Source organism: Lampris incognitus, chromosome 20 (assembly GCF_029633865.1).
Source record: "Lampris incognitus isolate fLamInc1 chromosome 20, fLamInc1.hap2, whole genome shotgun sequence".
In the NCBI taxonomy this organism is placed as follows: Eukaryota; Metazoa; Chordata; class Actinopteri; order Lampriformes; family Lampridae; genus Lampris; species Lampris incognitus.
This window is the reverse complement of record NC_079230.1, coordinates 30,269,677-30,295,925: the sequence shown is the minus strand read 5'-3', so window position 1 is coordinate 30,295,925 and position 26,249 is coordinate 30,269,677. Positions and strand designations below refer to the sequence as shown.

The 26,249-nt window shown below is 48.4% G+C and overlaps 2 protein-coding genes across 4 annotated transcripts in view; one reads left to right on the top strand and one right to left on the bottom strand.

Moving 5' to 3' along the window:
* Positions 1-525: 525 nt before the first annotated feature.
* peli3 (pellino E3 ubiquitin protein ligase family member 3) overlaps positions 526-26,249 on the bottom strand; it is a 43,143-nt gene continuing 17,419 nt past the window's right edge. For 2 of the 3 annotated variants that reach the window (XM_056300110.1, XM_056300112.1), the window contains exons 3-7: positions 18,000-18,129; positions 9,212-9,313; positions 6,505-6,744; positions 1,592-1,780; positions 526-1,211 (exon numbers count right to left, since the gene is read on the bottom strand). In XM_056300110.1, the coding sequence (XP_056156085.1) occupies positions 612-1,211; positions 1,592-1,780; positions 6,505-6,744; positions 9,212-9,313; positions 18,000-18,129 (1,261 nt within the window). In that variant the 3' untranslated portion in view covers positions 526-611. The remainder of the gene's footprint in view (positions 1,212-1,591; positions 1,781-6,504; positions 6,745-9,211; positions 9,314-17,999; positions 18,130-26,249) is intronic. The other variant, XM_056300111.1, reaches the window with a different exon arrangement.
* On the top strand, positions 3,046-4,262 carry LOC130130415 (40S ribosomal protein S15a-like). The gene is made up of 2 exons (XM_056300114.1): positions 3,046-3,351; positions 3,835-4,262. The coding sequence occupies exons 1-2, from the start codon at positions 3,046-3,048 to the stop codon at positions 3,901-3,903; spliced, it is 375 nt and encodes a 124-aa protein (XP_056156089.1). The 3' UTR covers positions 3,904-4,262.

Below are 26,249 nucleotides of genomic sequence, written 5' to 3'. Positions count from 1 at the left end.
TATTATGTTAATTTGAATAGAATTGGCATAGATGTTGAATATTGGCTGCTCCAACTCTTGACGCTACTTTGCTCCATGTCTCTATTCACACCATGTGGATGTACCTCCCCTCCCCCATCTTCCCCCACTTGTTGTACACAGGAAGTGGTGTGCCGGTGACCTTGAGTTATTTATAGCACCGTGCGGGCGCTGCAGACCGGCAGCACGGCTGCACACATGCTTGCTGCACATCCGGAGAGAGGGGCCCGTGGAGCTGATGTAGCTAAACGCACACCCGCGGGCGGGGCTGTATGCCCCAAAAATGTGGAGCGGCCCTGTGACCGGACTACATCTCCCCCCTACCGACGGAGAATTTTGTCTTGACCACATCACAACACTATTTTTCATTGCAACACAATTTATTTACATCTTGTCCATACAACTCATTTCAGTTAAGCCTTGGCATGTACTTTCCCTCTCAAAAGAAGCTTGTCGTTTTCACAGTCTTTCCTCCCCCCCCCCCCCGTATTCATTCCCCCTTCCGTCCTTTTCTAGTCAGTTCGCTAGTACAGTCTCGACAGCACCTTCACCACCTCGGGACCGCTCTTCTCGCCGCGTTCCGCGCCATGGGCTCAGTCGACGGGGCCCTGGAAGATGAGTTTGATGTGGCCTTGTTCCCCAGTCAGCCAGGTGCCACAGAAGGGGCAAGCGGCGTGGAAGGCGTGGGTCCCATGGGGCAGCGGGATCTGGCTCCAACCTACCACTGTCTTTTCCGAGCACACGTGGCCACAGGGGCAGAACGCGTGGGTGGGCGGTCCTGCGTCTAGGTACAAGCCACCCTCGCAGCCCAGCCACAGGGGCACATAGGGGCCCACGCGCCGGCACATGGGGCACTCCCTTTCCCCGGTGCTGGCCGGGGCCGTGCCCCCAGGGCCAGCGGGGCCCTTCTCCTTGCGGTAGCCCCAGTTGTGGTAGCCATGCACGTGACCGCAGTTGACGTAGACCCAGGGCTGCTTTTTGTCGACAATCTCGCGCTGAGCTAGACTAGGGAAGGCGAGGGTGTTGAATCCCACGGGGCACTGGGGGCGGGCGGCATTGAGCTCCTGGCGAAGGGACTCCAGCTGTTTGAGGGTGGGGGTGCGACGCAATCCGGCGGGGGTCCTCCACAGCAAGGTGGCGCCGCACAGGTCAATCAGAGAGCCGTCCTGAAGGGTGTTGGACTCGTTCTCCACCTGAGGAGAGACACATTACTCAGCTATTGTGATCAAGCTTATTGCATCCTACTATTGCACTTCTGCAACGCCACTTGATGGCAGTGTGGGCTTTAGCGGACGGTTTACACGTCATCTTCTCTTCAACTACATGCAAGCAGCACACTCACAGTGGGACACGCTAAGCTCGAGGCTAATTTACTTCGCAGCGCGTTATGACCCACACAATCCCAAGCCCCTAGAGCTACACAAAATGTCAGAGGCCTTCTCTGAAGTCCAGTCGAGGTCAGGGAACCCCCTCCAACCGTCTGTGACCTTTCCGGAGAAATCACAGGGCTCATTTTCCCCGTCGGCTCGTGTTGCTCCGATGCCGCTTGGGCCCCCCCCCCCCCCCGTCTTACCAGTTTTCCTCTCTGTTGGGCCGAGCGCGTCTCCCGCAGAGCGAAGACGTTCCCGCACACCGAGATCTCCCTCCAAACGCCCGGCGCCGGCTCCGAGACGAACTCCCCCGCCGGGTGCATCACCAGCACCCCGTTGGTGGTCAGACCGTCCATCAAGCCATCTGACGTCCTCCATTTGGCAGCCCTCTCCTACAAGATGTCCCCACAAAAACAAGACACGTGTCACGGTCAGGGGAGGGGTGGAGGGAGGGAGGTGAATGAATCAGTGCAGCGGTGGTGGTGGTGGTGGTAATGGCAATGGGGGTTACATAGAGAAACAGTCAACATGGTTTTTCTGTGCTGCCGTGTGACGTCTGTGCACACGTGTTGGACCCGTGTACAGACATGAAGCAGCAGATGATCAGAACCGCTCACAAATCCCAGTTTGGACTGAATCCATCCATCATCCCAACCACTTATCCTGCTCTCCGGGTCGCTCGTGGGGGGAGGCTGGAGCCTATCCCCGCAGTCATGGGGCGGCAGGCAGGGAGACACCCTGGACAGGCCATCACACAGGACCAACACACATTCACACCTCGTGACGATTCAGTACGGCCGAGTCGGCTGACCTACATGTCTTTGGATTGTGGGAGGAAACCCACGCAGACACGGGGAGAACATGCAAACTCCACACAGAGGACGACCCGGGACGACCCCCAAGGTTGGACTACCCCGGGGCTCGAACCCAGAACCTTCTTGCTGTGAGGCGACAGCGCTAACCACCGCGCCGCCCTGAATCGAATTCGTCCCATAATTTTTCTTTTTGTGCTTTTGTTTCCGAGCGTCTTTAATGGAATTTTAAGCAGTCGTGCCGGGCAAGAAGCCCTGACAACCGTGTTACTGTAACTACCTCTACTACTCTCCGTCTCCGTCTCTTGTCCCTCGCACTGGTCCTGCTCGTCGCCCTGATGCTGCTTTCTGCCAAGGACACTGTGTCGGTGCCAGCTGAGCAGGAGCCGTGTTGGGACTGTTCAGCTTGCCGCTACTGACATCAAGCGCTCGTAAGCTAGTCTGTCCTCCTCGGGCCTCGTGCTATTTTTAGAAGGCCAGGCGGCATTTTAGGATGCGTTAGGCTAGGGATGGGTCCCGAAACCTGGTATTAAACAGTGCAAAATTGTTAAAGACCGTAGTACTGATAAGCTCCGACATTAATGGTTCTGTATTGGAGAAATTAAGAAAATACATTTCCTATTCATTTAGGCTACGCAGACGTCTCTGCACCTTTAACCTCACCTACCAACTCCGTCTTATCCGCAGGAAGATGAGGACATTAGCCTATGATGCATTTTCACTATTCCCATCCACACACCACACACAGGCTGCTCTTAGTGGCGATGGCGGCGAGAGACCTAAACGGTCACAAGTCAAGTTGTACTTCACGAGAGTCTCTTCCGCCATACTGCAGAACCGGCGTCATGGTGCACACGAACGTTCTCGCCGACGCGTTAAAATGCACCAATAATGCCGAGAAGCGCGGGAAACGCCAGGTCCTTATCAGGCCGCGTTCTAAGGTCATTGTGTGCTTCCTGGCTGTCGTGATGAAGCACAGTTACATCGGTGAGTTTGAGATCACCGATGACCACAGAGCTGGGAATACTCTCGTCAGTCTCACGGCCAGACTGAACAAGCATGGTGTGACCAGTCCACGCTTCGACCTCCGGCTCAAAGACTTGGAGAAGTGGCAAAACAACCTGTTGCCCTCAAGACAGTTTGGATACACTGTGCTGACGACCTCAGCCGGCGTCATGGATCAGCTGACAACCTCAGCCGGCGTCATGGATCAACTGACGACCTCAGCCGGCGTCATGGATGAGCTGACGACCTCAGACTGCGTCATGGATCAGCTGACAACCTCAGCCGGCGTCATGGATCAGCTGACAACCTCAGCCGGCGTCATGGATCAGCTGACAACCTCAGCCGGCGTCATGGATCAGCTGACGACCTCAGCCGGCGTCATGGATCAACTGAAAACCTCATACGGCGTCATGGATCAGCTGACAACCTCAGCCGGCGTCATGGATCAGCTGACAACCTCAGCCGGCGTCATGGATCAGCTGACAACCTCAGCCGGCATCATGGATCAGCTGAAAGCCTCAGCCGGCGTCATGGATCAGCTGACAACCTCAGCCGGCGTCATGGATCAGCTGAAAACCTCAGATGGTGTCATGGATCAGTTGACAACCTCAGCCGGCGTCATGGATCAGTTGACAACCTCAGCCGGTGTCATGGATCAGGAAGAGGCCGGACAGAAACACACAGGATTCTTTCTCTAAAATGTAAAGAACTGCACATAAAAAAATACATCGCCAGAGTCGATGCTGGCGATGCTCGTTGCCACAAGTGCAGCAGGTTTTTTGCATGTCAGGGTGGAAACACGAGCGCTCTTCCAGACATCTGGTGAAACAGCACCAGGTACAGGTGGAGAAGTGCAGTTTTGGGCTGCCTGGCTCGTAGCTCATCTCTGGTTGGCCCATCCACCTAAGGTATGTTTATGCATGCTAGCAGCCTGGAGCCCACAGGGAGTTGACTACATTATACACACATGGGGTGATGATTAAAAGTAACGCCCAGGGCGTCCAGGTAGCGCGGCGCTCTACTCCGCTGCCTACCAACACAGGGATCGCTGAATCGAACCCCCGTGTTACCTCCGGCTTGGTCGGGCGTCCCTACAGACACAATTGGCCGTGTCTGCGGGTGGGAAGCCGGATGTGGGTATGCGTCCTGGTCACTGCACTAGCGCCTCCTCTGGTCGATCGGAGAGCCTGTTCGGGGGGAGGGGGAACTGGGGGAAATAGCGTGATCCTCCCACGTGCTACGTCCCCCTGGTGAAACTCCTCACTGTCAGGTGAAAAGAAGCGGCTGGTGACTCCACATGTATGGGAGGAGGCATGTGGTAGTCTGCAGCCCTCCCGGGATCGGCAGAGGGGGTGGGGCAGCGACCGGGACGGCTCGGAAGAGTGGGGTAATTGGCCGAATACAATTGGGGAGAAAAAGCAACGCTCTGTCCAGACATGAGCAGTGTTACTTCTGTTCTTCATTGGTTTTGTTTTTTTCCTCTTAAACAAAACAAACAGAACCGATAAAGGACCGCTAAAGGACCGGCTTGATGAGCAGAATCGGTGAGAGTAGCAGGACTGTTAAAATCTTAATGATACCCATCCCTCGGTTACACGCATCGCAGCAGTCATGCGCCGAGCGGCTGTTGCTGAAGTGATGTCATCCCATCAGCCGTCCTAGCGGTTGGGGGAGGGGGCGGGGGGTCTTTAATGTTTCATGTGATGCTGTCATGCGCTCATAAAAAAAGAGTCTGTTACTGGTCCAGCTGGGGGTTGTGCACTTACACATCACGTTGCCAGACACAAGGTACAGAACCAGAACCGGATGTCGTCATTCTAACTTTGGTAAGGGATTTCACATGTGGATGATATAATTCTATTTCTGCCACTTCCGACATACCCGCCCCCCCCCGCCCCCATCAATTCTTGTCTAAGAAGTATTGTGGGGTGGACCACCAACACGTATTTTACTTGTTTTACAGTTGAACATCGAGTAAGAACCGTTTGTCGATGACCCCGACTGACCAGAGAACGAGGCCGTTTGGACTGAATCGATTACTTCCTGTGTCTGCCGGCTGCGGCGCACCCTCCCCGGGAGGGCCGGACTCCCTGTCTACCCCGCCGACCCCCACCACGCGGTTCATCTCGGAGAAAAACCTGTTCTTTCCGGCACCTTCTTTGCTACCTGCCAGAGGGAGGGGGCAAGATCTATATCGGGCGCCTCTGCCAAAATGGATCAAAAGCTGCTTTTATCAACGAGAAAGCGAACACCCTCCTAACCCCGGGTACTTGCACGGTATCATTCGTTGGCTGCTCATGCTGCCCGGAATAATTGGGGCGTTTCTGGATGATGCCTGGACACGGAGAACAAAAACTAACCGAACTGCACATACATTCCTTACTTACTGCAAGTCCTAGTCGGCACGTGATCGACAGTTACTCTGCAGTAGGGATAGTATCTCCATAAGCAGCGCCGCTTCTACCGTGTCCTCCCCTGCTCCTCCTCTGATTTGTCTGGCCCCGTCCGCCTCTCAAAGCCCCATTACTAGCTACCTCGTGTGGCGGTTTTCCGTGGCTTGAAAAGGCACCCATCCTTTCAGCACCAAGTGAGTTTCTAGTAATCAACCCTGATGGCCTTCTGAACAAAGACAGAGAGAAGTCCTAGTAGATGTTGTCTGGCTGGGCACTGCTCCAGACAGCCAGCCCTGCTCGCTGAGGTGGAGGTACAGGGAGACAGAATGGGGTGTATGTTTGTGAGCGAGGGAGTAAGCGAGAGAGAGAGAGAGAGAGAGAGAGCGTAGAGAGAGCGTAGAGAGAGAGGACTGCTGAGTCGACTGGGCAGCCTACCAGTGTACCGCCATCATGAACATCGGAAAGGCATTATGCTCCTTTCGCTGTGCCAGAGCAGTAACAGCCTGAGCTACACATAGTCCATACAGACCCCGTCACAACGTCTGCTACAGAACCAAGTGCAAGCTCCTCCTCACAGAACGAACTAAACAAGAACGCAACGCTGCTGCTTCTGCGGCCACGAGTGTCCAGAACAAAGTTTTACACAGGAAATGAAGGGGACCAACCTTAGCAACACTTACGGAGATACCCTCCCGCACACAATCACGCATTCATGTAGAACACAGTGCCCCCCTCCCCGTCACGCCTGCTGAGGCTCATCCTCACAGCTATGACATCACTGGTGGACAGTGCAACAACACTCCTTCTGCCACGTTCTCGCTCACTTCTGGGGCCGTCGGGGTTCCCGGGCGCCCCTGCCGGTGACCAACCGGAGAAAGGATTCCTGTGCCCGGGGAGAGCACTCACCCCCAAGAAGATGTTCTTGGACGAGTCGAAGCCGGCGGCGTAGATGCGGGCCGTGTACGGAGCACTGCGCTCGCACATGATGCGACAGGCGTAGCGGGAGATGGTGCTCTGGGCCGACTGGCCTCCTCCTCCGCATTCCCCGACAGCTCCCTGGCCCTGCCCACCACTGCCAATACCGCCGCTGCTGCCCGCTGTGTCAGTCACCACGAAGTCTATCATGCTTTCCGTAGATCGGCCAATCTAGAAAGGCAAATGGAGAGGGGTTATTGCAATGGCAGCATCAGTAACAATGGCAGGAAAATCTACCTTGTATCAGTTGTGGAGTTATGAGTGTAGAGGCGTGGCAGGACTACAACTCTCTTATCCTCTCGCTCATATACAAGGAGACATGATATCTACACCCCCCGCAAGGGCAATAATCCATCCGTTATCCAAACCGCTTAGCCTGCTCTCAGGGTCGCGGGGGTGCTGGAGCCTATCCCAGCAGTCACTGGGCAGCAGGCAGGGAGACACCCTGGACAGGCCGCCGGGCCATCACACAGGGCAGAACAGTAATGAAACATCAAAAAATGTACAAGTCCCATATATGCTGTTGAGAACCTACTACTTCTATTACTTTCAGCTGCTCCCGTTAGGGGGCGCCACAGCGGATCACCCGTTTCCATCTCTTCCTGTCCTCTGCATCTCCCTCTGTCACACCAGCCACCTGCATGTCCTCCCTCACCACACCCATAAACCTCCTCTTTGGCCTTCCTCTTCTCCTCTTCCCTGGCAGCTCCATATTCAGCATCCTTCTCCCAGTATACCCAGCATCTCTCCTCCACACATGTCCAAACCATCTCCATCTTGTCTCTCTTGCTTTGTCTCCAAACCGTCCAACCTGAGCTGTCCCTCTAATATACTCCTTCCTAATCCTGTCCTTCTTCATCACTCCCAATGAAAATCTTATCATCTTCATCTCTGCCACCTCACCTAACCCTAACCCTAACCCTAACCCTTCCTGTCTTTTCATCAGTGCCAACATAGCTGGTCTCACAACCATCTTGTAAACCTTCCCTTTAACTCTTGCTGGTACCCTTCTGTCACAAATCACTCCTGACACTCTTCTCCACCCACTCCACCCTGCCTGCACCCTCTTCTTCACCTCTCTTCTGTACTCCCCGTTACTTTGGACAGTTTAAACTCATCCACCTTCGTCACCTCCACTCCTTGCATCCTCACCATTCCACTGTCCTCCCTCTCATTCACACATATGTATTCCGTCTTGCTCCTACTGACTTTCATTCCTCTTCTCTCCAGTGCACACCTCCACCTCTCCAGGCTCTCCTCCACCTGCACCCTACTCTCACTACAGATCACAATGTCATCCGCAAACATCATCGTCCACAGAGACTCCTGCCCGATCTTGTCCGTCAACCTGTCCATCACCATTGCAACCAAGAAAGGGCTCAGAGCCGATCCTTGACGTAGTCCCACCTCCACCTTGAACCCATCTGTCATCCCTCATATGCTGTCGAGAATGTTCGGTTATTTCTGTATCCGTTTTAAGTCAGGGACCCAAAAGAGGTTTGATGCCAGGGAGAAAGAAAAAAGGGAGACAGGCGGACAGAAATAGACCGGGCTCGAGCCTGCTCGATTCCATCTGGTGGAGTTAGGGGCCTCACATTCATCACCTGGATGAGAGACAAGACAGGAGAAATTAACTGACGCTGTGAGCTGCTTAAAGCCGACAAGCTTGACTCATTCGCTCGTATTCAGTTCCCCCCCCCCCCCCACCACCACCACCACCACCTCACACTAGCTCACATTTTCTCCTTCTCACCATCCCTCCCTGCCTTCTCCCCCCTCCCCTTTCTCCGGCTCGCCTGATGCAATCCCGGCTCTGTCATGACTCGGCATTCTGGAGGATTCAGAGGCGGCCGCTAACAAATGGCTTTCAACGCTCCCTGGTGACACATGTGGCCGGGGGGAGAAAAGCGAGGGCGGTTTGTGTGTAGGCAGAACCTCTTTTTGTGTGTGTGTGTGTACATCACATGTGTAGTGTATGTAGAGCATGTGTGTTTTTTTTATTCCCTCCCCTTTTTCTCCCCAACTGTACTTGGCCAATCACCCCCATTCTTTGAGCCGTCCCGGTCTCTGCTCCACCCCCTCTGCCGACCCGGGGAGGGCTGCAGACTACCACGTCTCCTCCCATACAGGTGGAGTCACCAGCCGCTTCTTTTCACCTGACAGCGAGGAGTTTCACCAGGGGGACGTAGCGCGTGGGTGGATCACGCTATTCCCCCCCAGTTCCCCCTCCCCCCTGAACAGGCACCCCAACCGACCAGAGGAGGCGCTAGTGCAGGGACCAGGACACATACCCACATCCGGCTTCACACCCACAGACACGGCCAATTGTGTCTGTGGGGACGCCCGACCAAGCCGGAGGTAACACGGGGATTCGAACCGGCGATCCCCGTGTCGGTAGGCGACAGAATAGACCGCCACGCCACCCGGACGCCGTGTTTTGTTTTTTTCTGTGTGCATCCTGCAGGGTCAGCGAGACGACGCCCTGCTGGCTTCCCCTTCGTTTGACTTCTGGTGTTCGGTTTCCACAGCAGGTCACACCTAAAATGTCAAGTTGGCACGGCACGTGTTGTGCGTATGGTTGTGTGTGTGTGTGTTTGTGTGTGTGTGTGTGTGTGTGTGTGTGAGAGCAGCCACTGACCTGAAACATGTCTGTGTTGGTGTCATGAGTGTACTCCACAATGACAGAGTGGCTCCGTGACAGTGTGTAGGAGATGCTGTGCTGGCTTTTGTTGCTGAGAGCCTGTCGATGCAAAACACATTATCCAGGTTACACAGCAAGGAGACAGCTGCAGGACACTCTGCCCAGAGAGACAGCTGCAGGACACTCTGCCCAGAGGGACAGCTGCAGGACACTCTGCCCAGAGGGACAGCTGCAGGACACTCTGCCCAGAGAGACAGCTGCAGGACACTCTGCCCAGAGGGACAGCTGCAGGACACTCTACCCAGAGAGACAGCTGCAGGACACTCTGACCAGAGGGACAGCTGCAGGACACTCTGACCAGAGGGACAGCTGCAGGACACTCTGCCCAGAGGGACAGCTGCAGGACACTCTGCCCAGAGGGACAGCTGCTGGACACTCTGCCCAGAGGGACAGCTGCAGGACACTCTGCCCAGAGGGACAGCTGCAGGACACTCTGCCCAGAGGGACAGCTGCAAGACACTCTGCCCAGAGGGACAGCTGCAGGACACTCTGACCAGAGAGACAGCTGCAGGACACTCTGCCCAGAGGGACAGCTGCAGGACACTCTACCCAGAGAGACAGCTGCAGGACACAGCTGCAGGACACTCTGCCCAGAGGGATAGCTGCAGGACACTCTGCCCAGAGGGACAGCTGCAGGACACTCTACCCAGAGAGACAGCTGCAGGACACAGCTGCAGGACACTCTGACCAGAGAGACAGCTGCAGGACACTCTGCCCAGAGAGACAGCTGCAGGACACAGCTGCAGGACACTCTGCCCAGAGGGATAGCTGCAGGACACTCTGCCCAGAGGGACAGCTGCAGGACACTCTGCCCAGAGAGACAAGTGCAGGACACTCTGCCCAGAGAGACAAGTGCAGGACACTCTACCCAGAGGGACAGCTGCAGGACACTCTGACCAGAGAGACAGCTGCAGGACACTCTGCCCAGAGGGACAGCTGCAGGACACTCTGCCCAGAGGGACAGCTGCAGGACACTCTGCCCAGAGAGACAGCTGCAGGACACTCTGCCCAGAGAGACAGCTGCAGGACACTCTACCCAGAGGGACAGCTGCAGGACACTCTGCCCAAATAGAGAGCTGCAGGACACTCTACCCTGAGAGACAGCTGCAGGACACTCTGCCCAGAGAGACAGCTGCAGGACACTCTGCCCAGAGGGACAGCTGCAGGACACTCTGCCCAGAGAGACAGCTGCAGGACACTCTACCCTGAGAGACAGCTGCAGGACACTCTGCCCAGAGAGACAGCTGCAGGACACTCTGCCCAGAGAGACAGCTGCAGGACACTCTGCCCAGAGAGACAGCTGCAGGACACTCTGCCCAGAGGGACAGTTGCAGGACACTCTGCCCAGAGAGACAGCTGCAGGACACTCTGCCCAGATAGAGAGCTGAAGGACACTCTACCCAGAGAGACAGCTGCAGGACACTCTACCCAGAGGGACAGCTGCAGGACACTCTGCCCAGATAGAGAGCTGCAGGACACTCTGCCCAGAGGGACAGCTGCAGGACACTCTGCCCAGAGAGACAGCTGCAGGACACTCTGCCCAGAGAGACAGCTGCAGGACACTCTGCCCAGAGGGACAGTTGCAGGACACTCTGCCCAGAGAGACAGCTGCAGGACACTCTGCCCAGAGGGACAGCTGCAGGACACAGCTGCAGGACACTCTGCCCAGAGGGACAGCTGCAGGACACTCTGACCAGAGGGACAGCTGCAGGACACAGCTGCAGGACACTCTGCCCAGAGAGACAGCTGCAGGACACTCTGCCCAGAGAGACAGCTGCAGGACACTCTACCCAGAGGGACAGCTGCAGGACACTCTGCCCAAATAGAGAGCTGCAGGACACTCTACCCTGAGAGACAGCTGCAGGACACTCTGCCCAGAGAGACAGCTGCAGGACACTCTGCCCAGAGGGACAGCTGCAGGACACTCTGCCCAGAGAGACAGCTGCAGGACACTCTACCCTGAGAGACAGCTGCAGGACACTCTGCCCAGAGAGACAGCTGCAGGACACTCTGCCCAGAGAGACAGCTGCAGGACACTCTGCCCAGAGAGACAGCTGCAGGACACTGCCCAGAGGGACAGTTGCAGGACACTCTGCCCAGAGAGACAGCTGAAGGACACTCTACCCAGAGAGACAGCTGCAGGACACTCTACCCAGAGGGACAGCTGCAGGACACTCTGCCCAGAGAGACAGCTGCAGGACACTCTGCCCAGAGAGACAGCTGCAGGACACTCTGCCCAGAGGGAGAGCTGCAGGACACTCTGCCCAGAGAGACAGCTGCAGGACACTCTGCCCAGAGAGACAGCTGCAGGACACTCTGCCCAGAGAGACAGCTGCCGGACACTCTGCCCAGAGAGACAGCTGCAGGACACTCTGCCCAGAGGGACAGCTGCAGGACACTCTGACCAGAGGGACAGCTGCAGGACACTCTGCCCAGACAGCCAACTGGTTGTCCCCTTCGCTCCTTCTTTTCCCATGAATTATTTTTTTTTTGGACACCCCCCGCCTCTCCTCAATTGTCCTTGGCCAATTACCCCACTCTTCTGAGCCGTCCCGGTCTCTGCTCCACCCCCTCTGCTGATCCGGGGAGGGCTGCAGACTACCACATGCCGCTCCTTTTCACCTGACAGTGAGGAGTTTCACCAGGGGGACGTAGCGTGAGGGAGGATCAGTTCCCCCTCCCCCCTGAACAGGCGCCCCAACTGACCAGAGGGAGGCGCTAGTGCAGCGACCAGGACACATACCCACACCCGGCTTCCCACCTGCAGACACGGCCAATTGTGTCTGTAGGGACGCCCAACCAAGCCGGAGGTAACACGGGGATTCGAACCGGTGATCCCCGTGTTGGTAGGCAACGGAATAGACCGCCATGCCACCCGGACGCCTTTCCGATGAATTCTTATTATGAAGGGGCTGGAGAGCGAAATGGTCAAATTTGTTGTTTTTTATTGTAATGATGATCAACCTTATTTGTACAGAACCTTCCAGAACAAAGTGACCTGGAAACAAGTAAGCGCAGCGACACATGATTCAACTCAGCAAGCAGAAATCAAGTAATTAACGTAAAACCAGATAAAAGCAAGGCTGGAGACACGTCTTAAGAAGCGGAGGGGGGGAAAAAGATGGATGATGTGGCTACCCCTCATCCCCCCTGGCGGGTCAATACCGGACTGCAGTGCAACAACAGGAAATACCAGCAGTCACCTCCTGCACCTTTCTGCTTTTTAAATGGTGTTTTTATCGGTAGCAAAACCCACGAGGGAAGGTGTCGACACCACCCGCACATATTACCAGGCTGCAATAAACCACTTGACCTGAGGGCTGCTGTTAGAGTCAAGCATGTCCCTTCTAACTCGTCCATCAGTGTGGTGGGACACAGCCACAGCTACAATACTGCAACTTATATGTGCTCCACCCCACTGAACTACAACTACCCACTGGACCGGACTCCACTGGGCTGGAGCAGCCACAGCTTCAATGCTGCAACTTAATCCTACTGGACTACAACTACCCGCTGGACTGGACTCCACTGGACTGGAGCAGGGAATGTGTGATGTGGTTTACATAACTGTGTACTGTTCTGGGATATGTGTGTGTATGACTATACAGCTAGTGTGTATATAGTAGGTGTATACAGCTAGTGTGTATAGAAGTGTATACATGTAGTGTGAATAGAGGTGTATACAGCTAGCGTGTATATAGGTGTATACAGCTAGCCTGTATACAGCTAGTGTGTATAGAGGTGTATACAGCTAGTGTGTATATAGGTGTATACATGTAGTGTGTATATAGGTGTATACAGCTAGTGTGTTTATAGGTGTTTACATGTAGAGTGTATATAGGTGTATACATGTAGTGTGTATAGATGTGTATACAGCTAGTGTGTATATAGGTGTATACATGTAGTGTGTATTGAGCTGTATACATATAGTGCGCATAGAGGTGTATACATGTAGTGTGTATAGAGGTGTATACAGCTAGTGTGTATAGAGGTGTATACATGTAGTGTGTATAGAGGTGTATACATGTAGTGTGTATAGATGTGTATACAGCTAGTGTGTATAGAGGTGTATACATTGTAGTGTGTATAGAGGTGTATACATGTAGTGTGTATAGAGGTGTATACAGCTAGTGTGTATAGAGGTGTATACATGTAGTGTGTATAGAGATGTATACATGTAGTGTGTATAGGGGTGTATACATGTAGTGTGTATAGAGGTGTATACAGCTAGTGTATAGAGGTGTATACAGCTAGTGTGTATAGAGGTGTATACATGTAGTGTGTATAGCGGTGTATACAGCTAGTGTGTATAGAGGTGTATACATGTAATGTATATAGATGTAGTGTGTATAGAGGTGTATACATGTAGTGTGTATAGAGGGGTATACAGCTAGTGTGTATAGAGGTGTATACATGTAGTGTGTATAGAGGTGTATACATGTAGTGTGTATAGAGATGTATACATGTAGTGTGTATAGAGATGTATACAGCTAGTGTGTATAGAGGTGTATACAGCTAGTGTGTATAGAGGTGTATACATGTAATGTATATAGATGTAGTGTGTATAGAGGTGTATACATGTAGTGTGTATAGAGGGGTATACAGCTAGTGTGTATAGAGGTGTATACATGTAGTGTGTATAGATGTAGTGTGTATAGAGGTGTATACGTGTAGTGTGTATAGAGGTGTATACAGCTAGTGTGTATAGAGGTGTATACATGTAGTGTGTATAGATGTAGTGTGTATAGAGGTGTATTCATGTAGTGTATATAGAGGTGTATACAGCTAGTGTGTATAGAGGTGTATACATGTAGTGTGTATAGCAATGTATACATGTAGTGTGTATAGAGATGTATACATGTAGTGTGTATAGAGGTGTATACATGTAGTGTGTATAGAGGTGTATACAGCTAGTGTGTATAGCGGTGTATACATGTAGTTTGTATAGCGGTGTATACATGTAGTGTGTACAGAGGTGTATACCGCTAGTGTGTATAGAGGTGTATACAGCCAGTGTGTATAGAGGCGTATACATGTAGTGTGTATAGAGATGTATACATGTAGTGTGTATAGGGGTGTATACATGTAGTGTGTATAGAGGTGTATACAGCTAGTGTATAGAGGTGTATACAGCTAGTGTGTATAGAGGTGTATACATGTAGTGTGTATAGCGGTGTATACAGCTAGTGTGTATAGAGGTGTATACATGTAATGTATATAGATGTAGTGTGTATAGAGGTGTATACATGTAGTGTGTATAGAGGGGTATACAGCTAGTGTGTATAGAGGTGTATACATGTAGTGTGTATAGAGATGTATACATGTAGTGTGTATAGAGATGTATACATGTAGTGTGTATAGAGGTGTATACAGCTAGTGTGTATAGAGATGTATACATGTAATGTATATAGATGTAGTGTGTATAGAGGTGTATACATGTAGTGTGTATAGAGGGGTATACAGCTAGTGTGTATAGAGGTGTATACATGTAGTGTGTATAGCGATGTATACATGTAGTGTGTATAGAGATGTATACATGTAGTGTGTATAGAGGTGTATACATGTAGTGTTTATAGAGGTGTATAAGCTAGTGTGTATAGCGGTGTATACATGTAGTTTGTATAGCGGTGTATACATGTAGCGTGTACAGAGGTGTATACAGCTAGTGTGTACAGAGGTGTATACAGCTAGTGTGTATAGAGGTGTATACATGTAGTGTGTATAGAGGGGTATAAAGCTAGTGTGTATAGAGATGTATACATGTAGCGTGTATAGATGTGTATACAGCTAGTGTGTATAGAGGTGTATACATGTAGTGTGTATAGAGGTGTATACATGTATTGTGTATAGGGGTGTATACATGTAGTGTGTATAGAGGTGTATACAGCTAATGTGTATAGAGGTGTATACATGTAGTGTGTATAGAGGTGTATACATGTAGTGTGTATAGTGGTGTATACAGCTAGTGTGTATAGAGGTGTATACATGTAGTGTGTATAGTGGTGTATACATGTAGTGTGTATAGTGGTGTATACAGCTAGTGTGTATAGAGGTGTATACATGTAGTGTGTATAGTGGTGTATTCAGCTAGTGTGTATAGAGGGGTATACAGCTAGTGTGTATAGAGGTGTATACATGTAGTGCGTATAGAGGTTTATACATGTAGTGTGTATAGAGGTGTATACAGCTAGTGTGTATAGAGGTGTATACATGTAGTGTGTATAGTGGTGTATACAGCTAGTGTGTATAGAGGTGTAACCGTGTAGTGTGTATAGATGTAGTGTGTATAGAGGTGTATACATGTATTGTGTATAGAGGTTTATACATGTAGTGTGTATAGAGGTGTTTACATGTAGAGTGTATAGATGTAGTGTGTATAGAGGTGTATACATGTAGTGTGTATAGAGGGGTATACAGCTAGTGTGTATAGCGGTGTATACATGTAGTGTGTATAGAGGTGTATACATGTAGTGTGTATAGAGGGGTATACAGCTAGTGTGTCTATAGGTACATTGGGTGTGTGTTTATGGGTGAGTCTTCAGTTAAGGGAGTGTTTCTGTCCCCAGGGTAGATTTTCAAGAATTTCTTTTATTTATTTTTTTGAAAAAACAGTTATTGAATTTTTAGTTAGGTTGTGTTAGCTATGAAAAAGGATTTGTGTCTCAGTGAGGACATTTTCATACTTTTTCAGTTTGTTGAAAATTCAAATGTGGCAGAATTTCACTGTTGTGGTTTTGTCCCCAACCCAGACCTTTTAACCTGCCCTCTATAATAAAGTAATAAAAATGGTTAAATTCATTAAAGCTTTACTTTGCATTTTCTCATAATAATTTAAAAAGACAAATTTCACATTCATATGGTTTATATGTGTGCAATTTGCACACCTGTATAGTTAAATATCGCTGTCCCTCATACATCTGTCATTACATCACACCCAACATTTTAGACCAGCAACGTTTCTTCAAACAACAACAATGTGGTTGCCATGGAAACTAGAAGTGCCAGAGGCGCGTGAGCAGTCATGGCGGAAGCGTGACTTTCTCATATGCACACATGTGATGTGTAGATTTGTATGTCCTGATCTGACAGTATAAAGACCTTATTACCACACAAGTCACTAGTGGAGTATCGTAGTTCACAAATAAGACATGTCACTTCATTCACCTATATCCGCTGTACGTTGTATGCTAGCTAACAAGTTAGCTTAGCAAGTCTAAGACCTAGCCAAATTTTTCTCCAAAAAGTGAAAACTGTCATTACCATCACGTGTCATTACCATCACGTGTCATTACATCGCGCGTCATTACCATCACGTGTCATTACCATCACGTGTCATTACATCACGCGTCATTACCATCACGTGTCATTACATCCCGTGTCATTACCATCACGTGTTATTACCATCGCGTGTCATTACCATCACGTGTCATTACATCGCGCGTCATTACATCGCGCGTCATTACCATCACGTGTCATTATCGTCACGTGTCATTACCATCACGTGTCATTACATCGCGCGTCATTACATCGCGCGTCATTACCATCACGTGTCATTATCGTCACGTGTCATTACCATCACGTGTCATTACATCGCGTGTCATTACATCGCGTGTCGTTATCGTCACATGTCATTACATCACATTTTGCTGTTACGTTGAAAAAAGCATCATGATATGAAACTTGTGTTGTAGGACGATCAAAGCTCCGCTAAGATATTTGTCCCACACCACTTAACAGAGCTTTTGAAAAAGAAAAACAGATTTTAGAGAATTTTATTTTTTATTTTTTAAAAATCGCAAAAGCCAGAAGTACGCCAAACTGAAGAATCACCCTCATGTTGGCAGGCATACATGCAGGTATAACAATGTGTGGGTACATACATCAATGTGTGGGTACACACTTCTGGGACTGTGGCCTCCTGGGGTGCAGGTGGTGTTTGAGGGCAGATTACTGCAGATTATTCTTGTTATTATTATTATTGTTATCATTATTATTATTATTACTGTTATTGTTATTATTATTGTTATTATTATTGTTATTATTGTTATTATTATTGTTATTGTTATTTTATTATTATTGTTGTTATTGTTATTATTATTTTATTATTATTGTTTTATTATTATTATTGTTATTATTATTGTTTTATTATTATTATTATTGTTGTTATTATTATTGTTTTATTATTATTATTATTATTGTTATTGTTATTATTATTTTATTATTATTGTTATTATTATTATTGCTGTTGTAGTGGTTGTTTTTGATGTTCGCTATTGGGGGAGACAATGGTTATTGTTGTCTTCCCCTTTATATAGATATATAGTATATGTTTTTTTTGCTTTGTATGCTGTGTTTCTGTTGAGGTGCAGGGGTCGGGGGAGAGTGGAAGGGTGGGTGGGGAAAATTAAAAATGGTAACCTGTAAATCTAGTAGTGTGTTCATAAAAAAAATGTACAAAAAAACCCCCCCAATTCTGCAACTAAACAAAATGTCTGACTTTCACATTTAGCTTCCCCCGTCCCCACATCTACCTTAAATCACTGCTCTCATAGTCTTGAAATGAGATGTTTGGCTTTTGCCTGCAGTGAAACTAAGAACAAGGACTGAGACAGGCACAGAGGGAGATCCCCTTTAACCCCCTCCGTAGCAATAACACAGCCTCCTGCAGGACTTCAATAGGAATCACTGCATCCTGTTGGGTAACAAGGCAGTTGGGGTCTCTTACCTTCGACACCAGAGGGGTTGAGACATTGTGGATGACGTCGGGTTTGACTCCGTTGGCTTTGGGCCTCTTGTAGAGCGCCAGCCGACTTCTTCTGCGACCCTTGTCCCCGTTGGCCAGCGAACCGTTGTGCCTGCGTGCCAGAGAGACAAGGTGTAGCTGATTGTAACAGTGGCAAAAAATGTCCCGCTACGTTCTGCAAAAGCACAGTCCCAGATGGGTCGACGTGGTTTCTGACCAAACCCTGGACCAGTTTACTGAGCTGGACGACGTATGACTGCTCAAATATATGGAAATATCAGTAAACGATACAGATTTATAATACTAACATGTTTTGTCAATACATTGTGAAATGTTAAATTTATATTAATAAGACAATTCGATCCATCCACCCACCCATCCACCCATCCGTTATCCAAACTGCTGATCCTGCTCTCAGGGTCGCGGGGATGCTGGAGCCTATCCCAGCAGTCATTGGAGGAATTTTAACCATGAATAAGAAAATTAATAGCTAGAAATTCCCGCATGTCGTGGCATCTGGGTGGCGTAGTGGTCTATTCCGTTGCCTACCAACACGGGGATCGCCGGTTTGAATCCCCGTGTTACCGCCGGCTTGGTCAGGCACAATTGGCCGTGTCTGCGGGTGGGGAGCCAGATGTGGGTGTGTTTCCTGGTCGCTGCACTAGCGCCTCATCTGGTCGCTCGGGGCGCCTGTTCGGGGAGGGAATAGCGTGATCCTCCCACGCGCTACGTCTCCCTGGTGAAACTCCTCACTGTCAGGTGAAAAGAAGCGGCTGGCGACTCCACATGTATGGGAGGAGGCACGTGGTAGTCTGCAGCCCTCCCCGGATCAGCAGAGGGGGTGGAGCAGAGACCGGGACGGCTCGGAAGAGTGGGGTAACTGGCCAAAAAGGGGGAAAAAAATCCCCAAAAATTCTGCATGTCATGCCACTCTCACACAATGGCACCGGCTAAACAACATGATTAATGTGGTCTGCATTATGGATTCATGTAGTGAGAAACCTGGATAATATGTGCAAGTATTCACGTGTTGGTTTCTATTTTCAAGCCAGTCGTTGAACAGGGAAGTCAGGTGGAGTACAAGCGATGAATCCACCGACCTGAGTGGTGGAGGGGCTGACAGGCTCCTGCAGGATGAGGTCACGCCACTTCCCCTGCGGTGCAGATGACACGCCCGGGTCGTGTCCAGCGAGTAGTGTTTTCCGTGAATTTAGGGGTAACTGGCCGGATACAATTCGGGAGAAAAAGGGGGGGGGGTTTTCCTGAATTTGGTTTGATTTCCAGTCGGTCTAAAAGTAAGTTTTGAATTCCATCCGAACGCCACCAATTTTAGCCGATGTTTACAACCATTTTGTGGGTAACCTACCCCCCAAAAAATGAAAGATCCATACGGTCTCAAGTGTATTCGATGAAACCAAGCAGCAGATAGGGTTTCTACAGCAGCATAATCAGTTCATAGTTATGAAGATATTCTGTTTTTACGCCTGAAATATCCACTATGTGGCGAGTCGTCCACGAGCATGGTGTATTTGTAGCCGTGGTAGGTCAAAGGCTTGCGTAAGGGATCCTGTGTTAGGGATAAAAAGCCCCCTTTTTGGGAGAAAAGCCCCAACTCTGGTAGTAATCTGACCACAGCCCTGTATCAGGGATACACACCACTTTGTATGGCCACCTTTCTTTCCTTCTCCCCTTTCTCTCTCGGCCACAACACATCTGTTACCTCCTGTAGGAGCGCTTTGTGGAACATTGGGTGAGCTCCAAAACCCATCAGGCAAAGTGCCGGTTTATGCCAGATGGGCGTGGTTTCCACTACATTTAATTTCGGCACGCCTTTCTGAATCAACAGCTAAGTGTGCCGAGTAAACAAAGTGCCACAGGTACCAACAGCACAGCGAACAATGGAAGACTAGTAAAACACATCTGTTATAATGGGCTGGTATGGCTGAGGGGGCACGGTGGCGCGGTGGTTAATGCAGTCGCCTCACATTAAGAAGGTCCTGGGTTTGAGCCCCGGGGTAGCCCAACATTGGGGGGGTCGTCCTCCGGGGGCTCCGGTTTCCTCCCACAGTCCAAAGACATGTAGGTCAGGTGAATCGGCCGTATCAAATTGTCCCTAGGTGTTAATGTGTGTGTGTGTCTGGGTGTTGGCCCTGTGTGATGGTCTGGCAGGCTGTCCAGGGTGCCTCCCCGTCTGCTGTCCAATGACTGCTTTGGATGGATGGTATGGCTGAAAACAAACTGAAAAGTTATTGTGTTGAGACAACTCCGGATTGTTACAACAACTTCTGCCACACTATCTGCTATCATCTGCTATCATCAGATGGGATTCAAGATAATAACTGCCGCCGGGACTCCATTCAAGCAGTTTTCCCCACCCGGGCTGCAGCTCCTTCCCTCAGGGAGGCGCTCCCCCCTGGCTATCAGGACTCTGAATTCCTCCCGATAGTCCCCTCCTCACACACCACTGGCATGCATACTACCATTCACCTACTTGTTGTGCGTAATAAGTTTGTTTCTGTTATTGTGTAACTGTATTGTTGATGATAATATGCGGAGTGTCTGCTGTTCCACCGGCCTTGGTCATGTGGCTTCTGGTGTGGGAAGACTGCGACGCGAACATACATTTGTGGCAGCCGCACCCAGTACCGTCCATGCAGTGTCTTTGTCCATGTCTGCGTCTAAGATTTTGTCTTCGTCTGATGGCTGGGAGAGCTGGCACTGGATCAGTTAAGAAAGCTTGGTCTGCTTCTTCCTGTGGGCCCAGGGACCACGGCCCTGCCCAGAGCTTTGCCCAAAGAGGAAACACCATGTGCGGTCTGACTGGATGTGGAAGCGTGGCAGGCTAAGCTAACTGCTAGCCCATGCAGACTGGCAGTTCCGATAACACCGATGGCGGTCTGGCGGCAGCCTTGCCTAGCCTTGACTGTGTTTTTGGCGTCATCGTGTGGAGGTGTGACGAGGGTGTCTGGCTGGGAGAGCTGGCACTGGACCGGCTGGGGGAGCTTGGTCTGCTGCATCCTGTGGGCCCAAGGACCACGGCCCTGCCTGGAGCTGTGCCCGAAGAGGAAACATCGAGGGTGGTCTGCTAGCCCATGCAGAACAGCATTTCCGACAGTCATCCTGGCTGGTGTTCGTTGTCCTGGACAGTAATTTTTTTTGTTGTTGTTTAGTTTGGATATATGTGTTCTAGTTTGGATATGTATTTAGTTTGGATATATGTGTTCTAGTTTGGATATATGTGTTCTAGTTTGGATATATGTGTTCTTAGTTTGGATATATGCATTATTAGTTTGGATATATGAGTTCTTAGTTTGGATATATGAGTTCTAGTTTGGATATATGTGTTCTTAGTTTGGATATATGTGTTTAGTTTGGATATATGTGTTCTTAGTTTGGATATATGTTGTCTAGTTTGGATATAGTATGTGTTTTTAGTTTGGATATATGTGTTCTTAGTTTGGATCTATGTGTTCTAGTTTGGATATATGTGTTCTAGTTTGGATATATGTGTTCGAGCTTTGGATATATGTGTTCTAGTTTGGATATAGTATGTGTTCATAGTTTGGACATATGTGTTCTTAGTTTGGATATATGTGTTCTAGTTTCAATGTATGTGTTCTTAGTTTGGATATAGTATGTGTTCTTAGTTTGGATATATGTGTTCTTAGTTTGGATTTATGTGTTCTAGTTTGGATAGATGTGTTCTAGTTTGGATATGTGTTCTAGTTTGGATATATGTGTTCTAGTTTGGATATATGTGTTCGAGATTGGATATATGTGTTCTAGTTTGGATATATGTGTTTAGTTTGGATATATGTGTTCTTGGTTTGATATATGTGTTCTAGTTTGAATATATGTGTTCTAGTTTGGATATAGTATGTGTTCTTAGTTTGGATATATATGTTCTTAGTTTGGATATATGTGTTCTAGTTTGGATATACACTACCGTTCAAAAGTTTGGGATCACATTGAAATGTCCATATTTTTGAAGGAAAAGCACTGTACTTTTCAATGAAGATAACTTTAAACTAGTCTTAACTTTAAAGAAATACACTCTATACATTGCTAATGTGGTAAATGACTATTCTAGCTGCAAATGTCTGGTTTTTGGTGCAATATCTACATAGGTGTATAGAGGCCCATTTCAAGCAACTATCACTCCAGTGTTCTAATGGTACAATGTGTTTGCTCATTGGCTCAGAAGGCTAATTGATGATTAGAAAACCCTTGTGCAATCATGTTCACACATCTGAAAACAGTTTAGCTCGTTACAGAAGCTACAAAACTGACCTTCCTTTGAGCAGATTGAGTTTCTGGAGCATCACATTTGTGGGGTCAATTAAACGCTCAAAATGGCCAGAAAAAGAGAACTTTCATCTGAAACTCGACAGTCTATTCTTGTTCTTAGAAATGAAGGCTATTCCATGTGAGAAATTGCTAAGAAATTGAAGATTTCCTACACCGGTGTGTACTACTCCCTTCAGAGGACAGCACAAACAGGCTCTAACCAGAGTAGAAAAAGAAGTGGGAGGCCGCGTTGCACAACTGAGCAAGAAGATAAGTACATTAGAGTCTCTAGTTTGAGAAACAGACGCCTCACAGGTCCCCAACTGGCATCTTCATTAAATAGTACCCGCAAAACACCAGTGTCAACATCTACAGTGAAGAGGCGGCTGCGGGATTCTGGGCTTCAGGGCAGAGTGGCAAAGAAAAAGTCATATCTGAGACTGACCAATAAAAGAAAAAGATTAAGATGGGCAAAAGAACACAGACATTGGACAGAGGAAGACTGGAAAAAAGTGTTGTGGACGGATTAATCCAAGTTTGAGGTGTTTGGATCACAAAGAAGAACGTTTGTGAGACGCAGAACAAATGAAAAGATGCTGGAAGAATGCCTGACGCCATCTGTTAAGCATGGTGGAGGTAATGTGATGGTCTGGGGTTGCTTTGGTGCTGGTAAGGTGGGAGATTTGTACAGGGTAAAAGGGATTCTGAATAAGGAAGGCTATCACTCCATTTTGCAACGCCATGCCATACCCAGTGGACAGCGCTTGATTGGAGCCAATTTCATCCTACAACAGGACAATGACCCTAAACACACCTCCAAATTGTGCAAGAACTATTTAGAGCAGAAGCAGGCAGCTGGTATTCTATCGGTAATGGAGTGGCCAGCGCAGTCACCAGATCTGAACCCCATTGAGCTGTTGTGGGAGCAGCTTGACCGTATGGTACGCAAGAAGTGCCCATCCAACCAATCCAACTTGTGGGAGCTGCTTCTGGAAGCGTGGGGTGCAATTTCTCCAGATTACCTCAACAAATTAAAAGCTAGAATGCCAAAGGTCTGCAATGCTGTAATTGCTGCAAATGGAGGATTCTTTGACGAAAGCAAAGTTTGATGTAAAAAAAATCTTATTTCAAATACAAATAATTATTTCTAACCTTGTCAATGTCTTGACTCTATTTTCTATTCATTTCACAACATATGGTGGTGAATAAGTGTGACTTTTCATGGAAAACACAATTGTTTGGGTGATCCCAAACTTTTGAACGGTAGTGTATGTGTTCTGGTTTGGATATAGTATGTGTTCTTAATTTGGATATATGTGTTCTAGTTTGGATATATGTGTTCTTAGCTTGGATCTTTGTGTTCTAGTTTGGATATATGTGTTCTTAGTTAGGATATATGTGTTCTTAGTTTGGATATATGTGTTCTTAATTTGGATATATGTGTTCTTAGCTTGGATATATGTGTTCTAGTTTGGATATACATTTTCTAGTTTGGATATATGTGTTCTTAGTTAGGATATATGTGTTCTTAGTTTGGATATATGTGTTCTAGTTTGGATATACATGTTCTAGTTTGGATATATGTGTTCTTAGTTAGGATATATGTGTTCTTAGTTTGGATATATGTGTTCTACGTTTGGATATATGTGTTCTAGTTTGGATATATGTGTTCTAGTTTGGATATATGTGTTCTTAGTTTGGACATATGTGTTCTTAGTTTGGACATATGTGTTCTAGTTTGGATATATGTGTTCTAGTTTGGATATACATGTTCTAGTTTGGATATATGGGTTCTTAGTTTGGATACATGTGTTTAGTTTGGATATATGTGTTCTAGTTTGGATATATGTGTTCTAGTTTGGATATATGTGTTTAGTTTGGATATGTGTTGTAGTTTGGATATATGTGTTCTTGTAGTTTCTGGATATGTGTTTTTGTCTTTGTGTTGCACTGCTGTGGGCTTGGGGGAAATGATGTTTTGTTTCATTCCATGTGTGCAAGTACATGAAGTGAAATGACAAATAAATTCCTAATAAAACAGTCCAATCTAATCTAATAATATGCAACTTACTTTCTAGATCAAATGGAGCACACCCATTGAAAAAAAGAGTGTGCCTAATGAATTATGGTCATTGTTGTTATTGGGACGTTGAACTGTATCAACAACCTCAGTATTGAAACGCTCCCTGCTGAATCAGCAGTGTGAACAATTAGCAACTGTGCTGAAAAAAATCTGGTTCCTTGAAAAAAAAGTCAAGGGTCCGTCCCGGTCGCTGCTCCACCCCCTCTGCGGATCTGGGAAGGGCTGCAGACTACCAGCCGCTTCTTTTCACCTGACAGTGAGGAGTTTCACCAGGGGGACTTAACGCATGGGAGGATCACGCTACTCCCCCCAGTCCCCCCCGAACAGGCGCCCCGACTGACCAGAGGAGGCGCTAGTGCTGCGACCAGGACACATACCTACATCCGGCTTCCCACCCACAGACACGGCCAACTGTGCCTGTAACACCCGACCAAGTCGGAGGTAACACGGGAATTCGAACCTGCGATCCCTGTGTTGGTAGGCAACGGAATAGACCGCCACGCTACCCGGACGTCTCAAATTTGCTCATTTGAAATGGTGCTCTGTCAAGCAACTGACAAATCCTTCTCCTTTGCATCATTGTAAAAGCCACCAAACGGCTGACAGATTCAGGAGAAACTGGCTGAATTGGGCACGGCCAATTTCTCAGGAACGAAAATAAACCTATAACATGGCTTAGTCATCTTTCTGCGTTGAGTATTATCGTGGTAATGGTAAAAATCAACATTTCCAACAGGCGGCTTGAGTGAGTAAAAACTTCCGGGAACGAGCAGATTTGCCTACTTTATCATACTGTGCCACCTTCTTCCCGGTTGCCATGCAAAAAACAAACACAAACTCACGTTCACGAAGTTTCAATGTTTCTAATAATTGAACCGATCTCGAGCAATTAGTTTTCCAAAACATTGAAAATTAACCGAAATTTAATTGCTTAATAGGGGGGGTTGCTCAGCATTACAACAGTGTGAATTATCCTTTATGTGCTTTATGTAACGGGGAAAAGTCCCATGATGCCCGGATCATTCTAGCCTCCATCCATGACATTCCCAGTTAGTGTTCTACAAGCTGCAGAGGACACATGACTGGATGGACCTCAAAAAGGTTGCCAGCAGGCAATCCTCTCTCTCTCTCTAATGATATGGACATGATGTCCCCTCTCTCTCTAATAACATGGACATGATGTCCCCTCTCTCTCTAATAACATGGACATGATGTCCTCTCTCTCTCTAATGGCATGGACATGACGTCCTCTCTCTCTCTCTAATGATATGGACATGAGGTCTTCTCTCTCTCTAACGACATGGACATGAGGTCCTCTCAATTCAATTCAATATGTGCTTTATTGGCATGACATACGTTTGTGTACATATTACCAAAGCATGTGGCAATATCCTCTCTCTCTAATGACATCCTCCCTCTTTCTAATGACATGGATATGAGGTCCTCTCTCTCTCTAATAACATGGACATGAGGTCCTCTCTATCTCTAATAACATGGACATGAGGTCCCCCCTCTCTCTAATGACATGGACATGAGGTCCTCCTTCTCTCTAATGACATGGACATGAGGTCCTCCTTCTCTCTAATGACATGGACATGAGGTCCTCCTTCTCTCTAATGACATGGACATGAGGTCCTCTCTATTTCTAATAACATGGACATGAGGTCCCCCCTCTCTCTAATGACATGGACATGAGGTCCTCTCTATCTCTAATATCATGGACAAGAGGTCCCCCATCTCTCTAACGACATGGACATGAGGTCCTCTCTATCTCTAATAACACGGACATGAGGTCCCCCCTCTCTCTAATGACATGGACATGAGGTCCTCTCTATCTCTAATAACATGGACATGAGGTCCCC

Excerpts from the sequence above, each read along its gene's own strand:
- LOC130130415 (XM_056300114.1), top strand. The coding sequence starts at position 3,046 with ATGGTGCACACGAACGTTCTCGCCGACGCGTTAAAATGCACCAATAAT. Across the intron at positions 3,352-3,834 it reads CAAGACAGTTTGGATACACT|TTGACAACCTCAGCCGGTGT; the intron begins GTGCTGACGACC and ends GTCATGGATCAG.